Here is a 14,326-nt window from a genome sequence, read left to right on the forward strand (position 1 = left end):
CGTCCCGAGCACCTGTCTGCGTCGCCCTGGCAACAGAAGAGGAACACCTGCGCACAATCACCGCGGGCTGGTCGGCGACACCTGAAGCTCATCAAGGGAGAGCTTTATAAGCGGATGCAGCACCCACGAGGGTGAGAAATGTCTCCACTTGGAAACAGGCTAACGAAGTGTTTTCTTGTCCAGCAGACAGCAGTGGATAGCCGACCAGCCCGACACCTCACGCATCACCGTAGCGGCACGGATCACGGAGGACCGAGGCACGAGGCGGAGCACTTGCCACAGCACTGGAACACAGGATACACCGGCACTTCCACACCTTTACCTGCACGGTTGCTTAATAAACACACCCTCCGGGGACTTTACCACAGCTATACTCTGTCGTGTGATTCTTCAGCCCGCCACAATACATATATATATAATAAAAATGATATGTCATAGACAAAATAAAATGATATCATAGAGTGGACCCCTGCAGACCCTTATAACTGTATGTCAAAATCAGTAAGTCTCTTTAATCAGATAATTTGGCCTCCTTATGACTAGGCAAATTTAGCTCAAATTGTAAAATGCCATTGGGTTTGACTACCCTCAAAAAATGTAATGATATTTATTTATAAATATATAAATGTATACATTATATGTATGTTATTCCTCAGTTCATTGTTCATTACACATTTGAATGACTAATTTACCTTTATCTCTTCTGCTGTGTCTCTTGCTTCATTATTTTATGTGGCACTTTTTGTAGAAACCATATGCATGTCAGCTCCCAGGGTGCACCAAACGTTACACCGACCCCAGCTCATTGCGCAAACACGTCAAGGTCCACTCCAGTAAAGCCCTGCAGGCACAGGACAAGGTAACAATTTCAAGTGTTTGTTAGTTTTGTATCAAGAGACTCTTACAACAACCTCAGCCTCATTCGATAACTTAATAACCTAAAACAAAAATACATGCACACGCAACATGCACCTAATTAGATGATCTTAATGACCTGATAAATGAAGTCACATTGTTTAATGCATTAACTTCATCGGTAATCTTCATCCCAGAGATCTTTGATGAAAAGGCTTATTGTTTTATGGGCTGTTCCTGCTTTCCAAACAAAGGAGAATGAAGGAGATCTTTGTGTATTCCCATGGCTTTGGCCTTCTAAGCAAGAACACATGTGTTCCCGTAATACAGTTAATAAGCAGTGCAGCGCTATTCCTCAAGAGGCCAGATGTGACATGCAAATAGCAAACATGCTCAGCAGCTCCACTGAATGCTCAAATGAATCAACAACAGAAAGTTGTTTCAGCCTCAGTAAGATTTTGCCGCTCTCACAGTCAAACAATACATCCTTGTGATACTTGTCTAAAAAGGCAAAATGCTGTAAATGCACCCACATTGGAACTGAGAAAAAGACTGTTCTTTGTTGAATTTTATTGATTCATATCAGTTTTTACACTCAATTTTCTGTTTTTGACTTTAGTTGAGCCAAATCCATCTGTCACAGATCATGGCCTAAATTACCCGATTTTGATGTCTAGTTATTGTGTTATGGTGTGGTGTCTGCTTTATCAGAGTAGGAAATCAGTGCTGTACGTTTTATGCATACGTTTTCTGTATTTTGACAGGTTCACATACACAGTAAGGTGGAGCAGGAAGTTGTGGATGTGTGCCTTGGCTTGCAGCATCTCCATGGCTCTGCTCCTTCAGTACAGAGTCCAGACCATAGGCATCCTGCTTCCCTCAGTGAGATTCATCAGGAGGGTTTTACTGGTAGGTGTATTCCCAATAGCTTATGGTCCATCCCGGGTTGGGCTTTTGACTTTGGAAGGCCTGCGAGTCTATTTGCCTGTTGTAAAACTGAAGGAAGCAAAGCGTGCCAGATAGAAATGACCAGCATATTGTGTTTTTGATGCTGGTCCTGGCATCCTCTTGACAGCTTTTCTCATAAAGACTCCAACATCTGGTTGGACATTCATGCTGGTCTTAGCTGGTCTTTTTAGCTTGTAAAGTACATATACGGTATTTTGCAGAAGGCCCTATGTTTTGTTTATTTTAATATCTTTCTGGAAAAATGACGAAAATACTTTGAAAAAGAATTTGCACATTTGAATTTTATACATGTGGCTATTGTATTCATTGTACTACAATTCTCTGACACGATTTTGTCGCCAAAATTCTAAGTTTGAGCATTGCTGTGAAACACAGAACTTTACAGTTTGGTCTAGTTTTTTTTTTTTTTTTTTTTTTTTTTTTTTTTTTTACAATTTGTATTTGAGTTGTAGATTTTAAAATTTTCAATGTTTTACAATTTAATTTTTTTAAATAATTGTAATTTTATAATTTGTATATTTACAGATAATGTTACATCTAAAATTAATCATAATAACGTAATCAAATCAAATAATAACGTAATTAAAATTTAAATCCTCCACAAAAATACATAAATACATAAAATATAAATTTTATCAAAACACAAAATTCAAATCTTTTTGTAATGTATTTCTAGCTCAGCATAAAACTAAACATAATTTTAGTCATGATAGTCAAGCTAAAGATATAATAGTGTAATATACAGTACAATGCAAAAGTTTGCGGGTGGGATTCTCTGTTAAGAAATAACCATAAATTAGCATTAAAATGTAATTATGGATTTAAAAAGTATGTAATGAGATACACTACTCTTCAAAAGTATAGTCAGTAATATTTTGTAATGTTTTTGAAAGAAATCCCTTATGCTCACCCAGGCTGCATTTATTTGATAAAAATGCTGTAAAAAAAATATGAAATATTAAAATTTTTAAAAAAGGATTTAAAATTCTTTATTGAATATAATTTATTTGAAAAGGAAATCGTCTTTAACATTATAAATATCTTTACTGGCTTTTGATCGCTTTAAAAAATAAAAAAAATCATACTGACCCCAAACTTTTGAACGGTAATGTAAAAGAACCCAATGATAGTGAAAAATGACATTGTATAACCCTGCACACAAGCAGTCTGTATAATTCCATCCACTATATATTTTTAACCAGTACACAGAAAAAATAGTTTATATATGCATGCCATTTAGCATTACAGATGTGTCCCAGGGAGAATGTGCTCAGACCAGTGAGCCCGTCCACTCCCTTACTCATTTCCCTATACCCATCATTTACACTACGCACTATTTCTGACATCAGCTGTTCCGACGAGCTCAAAAGAGCAGTGTTTGCGCAGTCACTGGGCACCCACCGTGGGCAAGCGGCCACTCCACGCATGTCTCTCACACTCCAGAATCTTTTCCATTCCAGTCGCTTTTCCTTCAGATGCTTGAGACGGAGTCAAGAAGCTGTCAGACAGCGCAGGGCTCCTTTAGTCAACACCTGAAGTGAAAATCCATGAGGGCAGTCTGCACTAATTGCCTTAGACCGCTGCCGATTTTTCTAAGAGATGTGGAAGGCAGACAGAAGCCACAGATATTTCAGTCATCTGATTCTGACTAAAAAGAAAGAAACAACTATGTGTTTCGAGTGAAGTATAACTGTGAGAGATGTTTAACATAAGCAAGCCAAACTAAAAGCATTATTCATTCTGACCTTGATCAATCAGGAAGAATAAGAAAATTGAACAGAAATGTTATGACATTCAGTTTTTAAAATTTAAAAGCACATTAACAGGTTAAAATTCTCTCAGTTAACCCAGATTAAAAGAATGAGCAAGACTTTACAAACATGTGATATGTGTTTTAAAGTACACAATTAATATTAACTGACTGGATACGATCTCATGTCTCTTTTTTTTTCTTTTTTTTTTTCCTCACAGCAAAATGTTGTTGGAAACATATTAAAGTTTTTGGTATGTTTTATCATCTCCTAAAATTCCTTAGTAGACTGCAACAAATGAAACAATATAGAATTATAAAATGAATGTGTATAGCATGGCTAAGATAAGTTGATCTTAGATGAACAGTACCATTCAAAAGTCTGAGGTCTGTACATTATTTTATTTAATTTTTTTTGTGTTGGCAAGACGTCTCTTAGTGAGCCTTTATCTGGAGGATTTAAAAAAACAGTAATATTGAGAAATAGTATTACAATTTAACTTATTTTTCTATTTTAATATATTTTAAAATGTAATTTATTTTTGTGATGGTAAAGCTAATTTTTCAGTAGCCATTACTCCAGTTTGGTACTTTTGGAAACACTTTACAAGAAGGTCCCATTAGCTACCATTAGTTCATGCATTAACTAACAATGAGTAATATTTGTTGCAATATTCATTAATCCTTCTTAGTGTAAAGGTCATTGCACACTGAGTCTGAAATGTTTGCATGCGTTTTTCATATTCCCCAACCTTTCCTATCAAAATGCATGCTACGCATGCGAAAGCGCAGAAAATCGAACCTGATCCAAATTTTTTTTGACGGACGGAAATTTCGGAGGCAGTATGCAAACGTGATTGACACAACATGTGGTCGTATTTATTTTTTTACGCACTCAGTGTGCAGTAACCTTTACTTATAGAAATTTGACTGTTCATTGTTCGTGTTTGAGTCCATTAAATAATATTAACTGATACATTTGGTTTTAATAATGTATTAGTGAATGTTGAAAATAACATTAAGTAAGATTAATAAATGTTTCCAAAGTATTTTTCATGTTAACTAATGCAGCTAACTAATGATAACAAATAGAAAGTGTTACCAACATTTCCTATTGCCATCAATGTTGTTTGAGTTTATATTGAAATCTTATACTTGATTGCAAGAGACTTAATCAAAGTATCATTTTGCTTTCCATTTAATTGCATTGCTGTATAGGAGAAGTAACTGTGATGTAATTATAAACAATCTCCTTTTTCCTGCGGGTTTACAGCATACCCAGAAGAGGATGAATCCTGTAGCAGAGCCTTATCTCTGGAGCAGCCCAGCAGACACTACAGCATCAGCCTCCACAACCATCTGCACAACAACAAGCTCAATCAGCCGAGGTGAGGATCAGCAGTCTGTCGGTGTAAGCGTCACAATATATGACCAGGAAAATCATTAACCCTGGGCAATGCTGGGTAGATTACTTACAAAATATAATCCGTTACTGATTACAGATTACATGATAAAAATTGTAGTTAGTAACGTAATCTGAGTTACTCATTTTAGATCATGCATGCGGACTACTTTTTAGATTACTGTAAGATTACTTTTTGTCTAACTTACCATTCATATGTTTCATAATTATGTTTCATATTGCCCCCCCCCCCCAATTAAGGAGCATGAATCACAAATTTATTTATGTGACATTTACATGACCAATCCATATTGTGAATATAGTCAAAGCTAAATAGTATGACAGATAGTAGGATTTTTAGAAAGGAAACTTTAAAAGAGAAAAATAAGAATTAGGCATGATCAATGAATTATAAATAATTTACTGCCATTGTGTGAATAATATGTAATCTTGGAAATTTAATCTGATTAAAAGCATTTTAAAATGTAATATAATCAATTTATAAGAACTTAATTTTTTTAATCTGATTACGTAAATCAAACTTGCATGTAATCAGTTACTACCCAGCACTGATCTCAGGTTATTGTAGTTCCAAACCCAGCTTTTAACCCCAGGTAAAGAAATGTAATTTAGTACTTTTTATCTGCGCTTTTAAAGCTTTTTAGCGCCGCTTTTGTGGTGTAAACCACTCATTGCCAAACTTGTACAGTGTGAAATTATGCAGTCTCGATGCTTAGCATCAAGACACCCAATCTCGTGCCTCATATTCACATGCTTTGGACAGTCACGGAGACTAAGTGTGTTATATAAACAGTCGTTTCAGCATTTGAGGGAAAAAAGTCAGCTGGGAACCGCATCAGCTGGAGTGAAGAAGAGACTGTTTCATTCCTGCCTTTAAAGTTCGAAAGGTCAAATTCAGGAAAAACTTGAGATTGTTGAGATTCATTGTTAACCCCAAGGATAGTATGAAACCTGAAGCAATGATTCATAAATACTGTACAGTAAATTCCCACTGAATTTGTGAGAAAAGTGATGCCCGTGTATTTAAAGGGTTAGCTCACCCAAAAATGAAAATTTTGTCATTAATTACTCACCCTCATGTTGTTCCAAACCATAGACTGTAAAAAAAGATGGACGACGCATAGGGATGGGCGATATATCGCATCTGGTTGCATGCGCATCTCGTCAGTAAAGCCGGTTCCGTGATTAGCGCTAAATCTCCATCACCTGTTTTCAAATGAAGCGGCATTTAATACACGGAGCCGTAGTTCACTGACAAGCTACTGCAATATCGCTTTCATTATTGCAGATATATCGCCTTCGACAATGAATGCAAATTGCGTAGCTTGTCAGTGAACTACGGCTCCGTGTATTAAATGCCGCTCCATTTGAAAACAGGTGATGGAGATTTAGCGCTAATCAAGGAACCGGCTTTACTGACGAGATGCGCATGCATATATGCGATATATCTTCCATCCCTAACGACGCATCTCCGCTTCCTTCCATTATAGAAAAGTAAAGCCAAAACATCTCAGTATGGCCGCTGCCATCGTGAGTAAATGACGTCATTTGGAGTCAGAGTCTGCGCAGTAGAGTCGTGAGGTGGAGCCGCAGAATCAAACTCCCGCAGACCCAATCGACCATAACGACACGCCCCGTTTTTATAGCATCAAATTACTAGCTAAAATCAAACTTACCACAAAAACGAACAATTATATCAGCGTGATAACTACCTTAAATGACCAAAACCATATTTTGAAAAATTGTATTGGAAGTGTAATTAATTTTTTTGCTATGATTCAAGTCCCATTCGTTTACATGGAGAGGGCAGGGTTTATGACCTGTACTGCAGCCAGCCACCAGGAGGCGATCAAAGAGCCCGCAGCTTCACATTCCAGTACGAGTGAGACACACCCATTCCAAACCGTGAGACCACCTTTCATCTATGGAACACAAATTAAGATATGTTTGATGAAATCCGAGAGCTTTCTGACCTTGCATAGACAGCAATGCAACTGAAATGTTCCCAGACAAGGATAGTAAGGATTTGGGTAAAATAGTCATCCATGTGACATCAGAGGTTCAACCGCAATTTTATGAAGCTACGAGAATCATTTTTGTGCGCAAAAAAACAAAAACAACTGTATTCAACAATTCTTCTATTTCGAGTACCACGCTGCATGTGCATGCGTTCCCCTGCATGTAAACTCAGCGCATGCAGTGTTTTACGTCAGCAGCATCACACGCATGCATTGTTTACATGCTGAAGTACTCTCGATAATGGCAATAGAAGTGATTTTGAGGAGAAGAATTGTTGAATAAAGTAATTATTTTTGTTTTCTTTGCACACAAAAAGTATTCTCGCAGCTTCGTAAAATTACGACTGAACCACTGATGTCACATGGACTATTTTAACAATGTCCTTACTGCATTTCTGGGCCTGGGAACATTTCAGTTGCATTGCTGTCTGTGCAAGATCAGAAAGCTCTTAGATTTCTTAAAAAATATCTTACTTTGTGTTCCGAAGATTAACAAAGGTCTTATGGGTTTGGAACAACATAAGGGTGAGTAATTAATGACAGAATTTTCACTTTTGGGTGAACTATCCCTTTAAGTGTTTTGTATTGGGATGGTAGTGAACTTTAGTTTCAAATGTCAAAAAAAAATTGACCTGATAAAGAACATTGCGTAATATACATTTTAGCAAACATACAACATGGAAACATCTAGTTTGCTTCTTTGATACATATGGGAGCAATTTTACGTGAGTCTAATTGGCTATTTGTCACTGACTGAAGGACTCAATCTGCGGTGCATATATGTGCATCAACCACAGCAGTTAGCAACATGTGCTTATGATGTGAAACATTAAAAAAGCACAGCCCATGCAATGGGAGCAAATCGTCTCTGCCCTGAGAACGAAGACATTATGAAGTGTGGCAACACGTGTTTCTTCAGTAGAAAAATATTATGCATTCGCATGGGTCTTTTTACAGCACACAGTTAACCCATGACCCGTTCTCTCAGTGTTACTGTTGTGCTGTCACGCAAATATGTGCCAGTTGTGTAGGGATTTGATCTGATCTGGATGTCTTGCATTAGGATGTTTGTACAATCTTATACCATATGGACAATTCAGAGATCATAGGGATTTTTTGCGATTGTGGTCACTAAAATTTGGTTCTTAGGAATGGCTGTAATGATTCTTCTCATTATTTAATTTTTTTTATTGCTGTTGTTAAAGAAGTGTATTGTTATGCTGTCACTCACCACAAACAGACAATGTTTGTTTCTGAACGTTTGCTTAACCAGACGCGTCCGGAAAAGAAACACATGCCATGACTCGCTTTGTGTAAACATCAATTACTCTTGAGGTGATGTGACAAAAAAACAGCGCAGCAAGCTCTGTGGCTGTAAACAGGAAATGTGTTTTATCAAATAACAAAACATATCACCAGAACCTACTTAACACTTCACGCACACTCTCGGTTGCCAGCTATCCTACGCTTGACTGTGTGACAGAAACACTGAAGGCTTGGGTTTGTGGTCCCACAACCGAAAGCTAGATTTTGCCCCAAATTGGTTTTAAATTATATTATACATTTTATAACTAAATTGTCTTTCCTAACTCATGTCATCAGAACCTGATCCCTTTGCAAAAATTAGTTTTATTTGGCAGAAAGCAAGCATTTAGGAGACTTTGCTTACTGAGTATTGTTGTTGTTTCAAAACCCTGTTATGAAATGTGAGATTTTGAGTGATTCGCGTTTAATTTTTGTGTAAATGTGCATGAATGCTGATGGGTTAAACTTTCTTTTAAAGCAGACAGACATCAGATGTTATCATTTGGTCTTTTATCAGTTATTAGCCATTATATTTTCTTGACAAAAGAATCATTCTGTTTGATATATGCTTACATTACAATGTATGAGACATGCCTTGTGGTGATTTTATAATTTATAGGCATGCAGTTTTATCATACTAAATATGACTACTAAATAGGAATTTTTGCACTTTTAAAAATTCATATATATCATATTTTATTTCATTTTTTTTTTAAAGTTTTATTTAGCAAGAACACAGAAATCTTCTGTAACATTGTAAATGTTTTAATGTCAATTTAATATTTCAAATAAATGCTGTTCTTTTGATCTTTTTATTAATTGAAGAATCCTGAAAAAAATGCAATACAGTTTTTGCAAATACAGTTGTGGTCAGAATTATTGGAACCCTTGGTAAATATGATCAAAGAAGACTGTGAAAATTAACCTGCTTTGTTAATCCTTTTGATCTTTTATTTAAAAAATTCACAAAAAGCTAACCTTTCATTGGATAATAAGAATTTAAAATGGGGGGAAATATCATTATGAAATAAATGTTTTTCTCAAACACACGTTGGACACAATTATTGGCACCCCTAGAAATTCTTAAGAGTAAAATATCTCTGAAGTATACTCCCATTCATATTCACAATTTTGAGCACTCCAGGGTGATTATGAACATGAAATTATCCAGCCATGGCTTCCTGTTTCACAGAAATATAAATAGGAGGGAAAACAAAGCCCAAATTCCCTTAATCATCCATCACAATGAGAAAAAACAAAGAATATATTTCTGATGTGCAGCAAAAGATAATTGAGCTTCACAAATTAGTGAAGTGGCTTTAAGAAAAGAGCTAGAGCAGTGAAAATCCCCATTTCCACCATCAGGGCAATAATTAAGAATTTCCAATCAACAGAAAATGTAATGAAACTGCCTGGAAGAGGACGTGTGTCTGTATCGTCCTAATGCACGGTGAGAAGGAGAGTTTGAGTGGCTAAAGACTCTTCAAGGATCACAGCTGGAGAATTGCAGAAAATAGTTGAGTCTCGGGGTCAGAAAACCTTAAAAAAAATTGTCAAACAGCCCCTACATCACCACATGTTGTTTGGGAGGATTTCAAGAAAAATTCTCCTAGCTCATCCAAAAACAAACTCCAGCATATTCAGTTATCAGACAGGACTGGAACTTCAAATGGCACTGGCTTCTATGGTCAGATGAAACTAAAAAATGAGCTTTTTAGCAGCAAACACTCAAGATGGGTTTGGTGAACACAGGGATAAAAAGTACCCTATGTGTACAATGAAATATACTGCTGTATTTGTGATGTTGTGGGCCTATATTTCTGCTGGAGGTCCTGGACATCTTGTTTAGACACATGGCATCATGGATTCTATCAAATACCAACAGATACAAAATCAATAAGTGACTGATTCTATTAGAAATCTTATAATGGGCCATGTTTGGATCTTCCAACCGTACAATAATCCAAACACAAACCTCAAAAACAACACAAAAATGGGTCACTGGGCACAAAACCAAGCTTCTGCTATGGCCATTCCAGTCCTCTGACCTGAACCCTGTAGAAAATGAGTGAGGTGAACTGAAGAGAAGAAGCACCGTCATGGAGCTGTGAATCTAAAGGATCTGGAGTGATTCTGGATGAAGGAATGGTCTCTGATCTCTTGTCAGGTGTTCTCTAACCTCATCAGGCATTATAGGAGAAGATTTAGAGCTGTTAAACTGACAAATGGAGGTTTCAAAAAGTATTGAATAAAAAGGTGCCAATAATTGTGTCCAACGTGTGTTTGAGAAAAACATTTATTTCATAATGATATTTCCCCCCATTTTAAATTCTTATTATCCAATGAAAGGTTAGCTTTTTGTGAATTTTTTAAATAAAAGATCAAAAGGATTAACAAAGCAGGTTAATTTTCACAGTCTTCTTTGATCATATTTACCAAGGGTTCCAATAATTCTGACCACAACTGTATATTAAGCAGCACATCTGTTTTTAACATTGATAAAAATAAGAAATGTTAATAAAACATCGGAGTAATGGCTGCTAAAAATTCAGCTTTGCCATCACAGGAATGAATTACAGATTAAAATACTGTATATTCAAATAGAAAACAGTAGTATTTTTCGCAATATTACGGTTTTTACTGTATTTTTAATCAAATAATATATAAAACTTATTTCTGAAATATAAAAACTTATTATAATAAGTATATTTAACCTTTTTTAATATTAAATCTTGAAATTTATAAATGTAAAAATGCTTATGGATCATTAAATTTTAAATGTAACCTAAAATATCGATGTTTATAAATCTAAAAGTGCTCATGGACAACTATTAATAAATCTAAAAATGGCAAGTTGGCAATATATTTTTCCTGCCCAATTCACCTAAATATTTATTGTGTACCTGCTGTTTTTATATAATGATGACTTAATGATGCATCACTGTGCTTTTGGAGCTCCTTTAGTAGTCAAAACAATCATTGGTAGTAGCAATAACTTTTCGTTCACCTGTGAGTTTAAAAGGAAGACTGTTGGATCCATAAAATCTTTTCCAAGATGAAAGTTCCTGCCCTGTAAAGTTGAGTCATTTCATTCACTTATTTAATGAACTCCTCAAACATGACAGGATACCTTACCCAAACGTCTTTAAGCAGCTCTTTCACTGCAGTGTGCTGGCTGAAAATAACACACTTTCAACTAAGAGGAAGATCAGAGTGATGGGTAAATTGGGAATTTTAAACGCTGCATGAAAGATTCCTCTCATTCCAGCCTAAGGGTGCGTACGGGCAGCTGGCTGCGATTAGTGTGTATATAGAGAGGCTTGCTGTAAAAATATGAAGAGTGGAGCTGTTTTCTGAGTTTTGTGCTGACAGCCGATCTATTGGGACACAGCCCTCTGCTCCACATACATGGCAGCGCTGCAGGGCTCCCACACACACACACACACACACACACACACACAGACAGCCAGCACTTATCTGCCTCACTTATAATGTGAAGCCCTGTGATAGGACACAGCACTACCAGGCACAAGATGGATTTTGTGTTCTTTTCGCCAATTTTAAAAATGTTGTTTCTAATATAATATTTATTTATAATATGGGTCAATTCGAATTACATTCAAAACAAAGTAAAATGTAAGTTCAAACATATCCCACCCCAAAATATGGAAATATATCTCCTGAAATGTCAATTTGATATAAAATCACTGAATAAAAAAAATTATATTATGGTTCTATGAATGTTAATAAAAAAGTACAGATGTAAAATTATATTTTTGGAGTACCACAACTCATCAACAGTGTCATGTCATTTATATCATCAAAGTTGTGCATATATTGTGTATTGAATTTTTTCTTAGGTTTCCTTCCTTTTTTCTGAGATGTTTGATAAAGACCCTTTTAAAGCTTGAATGAATGAATGCTTTTCTCAATTTACTTATACAGTATCTCTTGTTCACACTGTAGGGTATCTACACCATAGCACAATGTTTAAATTAGAGGAGGTGATCAAATTTAGTTGAATTATTTTTCTCTGAATATCTAATAATGACTAGTTATTTTTCACTGGGATGTAGCTCTGTTTAAGCAGATATGAGTTATTTTGACAAAAGCATCTCCAATGATGATGAATAACACAAAAGGGCTGAACACCCTCGGGCCTCTCTGTAAGCGACCACATCATTTAAATGAACACTGTGCTCCACATAAAGTGCATCATGATGCTTCATTGCTGGCTAGCTGTGAGTCCCTCTGAGTTACAGCCTGTGCTGGGCTCTCAAGAAGAATAAATGACCAATAGTAACGTTCTTTCATCGGTTACTGATCTCATGAGTAATATATTAGTCATGACCACAACTTTTAGGTACAGTTAGTATGTGAACTGTGTGTTTTTTTGTTGTGTGAGGCAATCTTTTGAGTTTTTTTTTTTTTTTCCTGAGGAATCTTGGCTGGATTTGACATGCTCATGAATGGAATAGAATGTAGAAAAATTTCAATAATAAAAATTAAATAGAAACATCTGAATTTTTATAAAATATATATTCTTGATATAATATATCTGCTCTATAAATATGGATGTGATTTTAATTCTCTAAATAAATAAAAATTAATAAATGGTTGTAAAAAATTTTACAAAAATATAAATTATATAAATATAAAATACACTTTATACCAGTGTATTTCATATAGTTAAATGTAATTAATCCACAAATACTGAAAACAAAATTTAAGTAATGCAACCTTGAATCCTGTAAATAAATAAATTACTTTATAAATTGTTGTAGAGCATTAAAGGGCATTAAATAAATAATTTAAGGGAAGTTTGTTGCATGATTATGGACATGAATGCATGAATTTAAAAGCAACTGCTGGGTTATTTCAGACTTTCTCCACTGGTTTGTGGAATCAACCTGGTCAGTGGTACCAATGAGGTCCAGTCGGTCTCTGAAAAACACAGCTCCTTTCCAAACCCACATCAAAAACTCAACCAGATGTTTCATGAAGTACCAATAAATCACCACGGTAAGAAAGTTATTCTGTATTACCTTCATTAATGTTAAAAAATGGCGCAAGGCATTCTTCACTCTGCTGCTTTATACTCCCAATATTTCCGCAAACTGACAACTTTTTGGCACTAATGCTGGAATATGCATTAACTTTACAAAATGTAGCAGCGTTAGTCAGCAAAGTAAGTCTGGGACAAATACCTCCAACTGATTTTACAGCCTGTTTCAGGAAGGCCTTCATTTACGGGAACACAGAGCGTTTCATGAAGAGACTCATTGTTGCTGTTAAAGATTTATAGTTGCATTTGCTTGTTTCCCATTGTCTACGTGGTTAGTTTATAATAGCAAGTGGTAATGATTTAAATCTGGCTCTGTTAAATCAGTGTTCGACGACAGCTCGAAAACCACTAAATTAGATCACTTAATCAGATCCATGTGCATGTTAACTGGGCCTAAGCTGGAAAAAAGATGATTAGACCCATTTGTAAACAAAATGTGAATTTTTTTTTTTTTGGATGCTCCAGAAATCCTATAATTAAATATTGAGGTGATTTAATTTTAAAAATATGTTATAATTGGGGGAATATAAACTAATATGAAGTTTCAAACAGCAATAAAATGTGTTTAGCTAATTCTGTACTTTCTATGTCTGTGTCTAGTTTTTCAGGCCACTTTTAATCGAGTTGAGCAGATTTCCAGCCATGGAAGAGATGATCTGCATAATTTTGACCAAAATGGATTTCCTTTTACGTGTATGAACTCCTCTGGTAAGTGTCAGTTTAGGTCAGTCAGCTCTTTGCCTCTATCTCTGGTTCAATTCTGCCACCTCTCTCTTTGTTGGCAGGCTACAGCCTATCCCAGGAAATACAGTCATTTAGTGGGAATTGCCCCCCTCCCTGTCCAGTTCCAGTTGGGATCTATGACAGCTGCCTCAGTCAGATCTGCTCTCTGTAGACTTGAGACACCGCACCTTTGGTCCACTGCATCTGAGAGCAGCAGT

At 35.8% G+C, this 14,326-nt stretch overlaps 1 protein-coding gene across 1 annotated transcript in view; it reads left to right on the top strand.

Annotated features, from left to right (window-relative positions):
* The window catches only part of LOC306880991 (uncharacterized protein), a gene marked incomplete at both ends in the record, with an annotated part of 35,576 nt that extends 21,296 nt beyond the window's left edge, over positions 1-14,280 (top strand). The window contains 6 exons of the mRNA XM_079434784.1: positions 749-859; positions 1,620-1,764; positions 4,848-4,962; positions 13,203-13,342; positions 13,986-14,093; positions 14,171-14,280. Coding sequence (XP_079290910.1) covers positions 749-859; positions 1,620-1,764; positions 4,848-4,962; positions 13,203-13,342; positions 13,986-14,093; positions 14,171-14,280 — 729 coding nt within the window. The remainder of the gene's footprint in view (positions 1-748; positions 860-1,619; positions 1,765-4,847; positions 4,963-13,202; positions 13,343-13,985; positions 14,094-14,170) is intronic.
* Between the last annotated feature and the right edge of the window lie 46 nt (positions 14,281-14,326).

The sequence above is a fragment of the Barbus barbus genome (assembly GCF_936440315.1).
Source record: "Barbus barbus genome assembly, chromosome: 15".
Classification (NCBI taxonomy): Eukaryota; Metazoa; Chordata; class Actinopteri; order Cypriniformes; family Cyprinidae; genus Barbus; species Barbus barbus.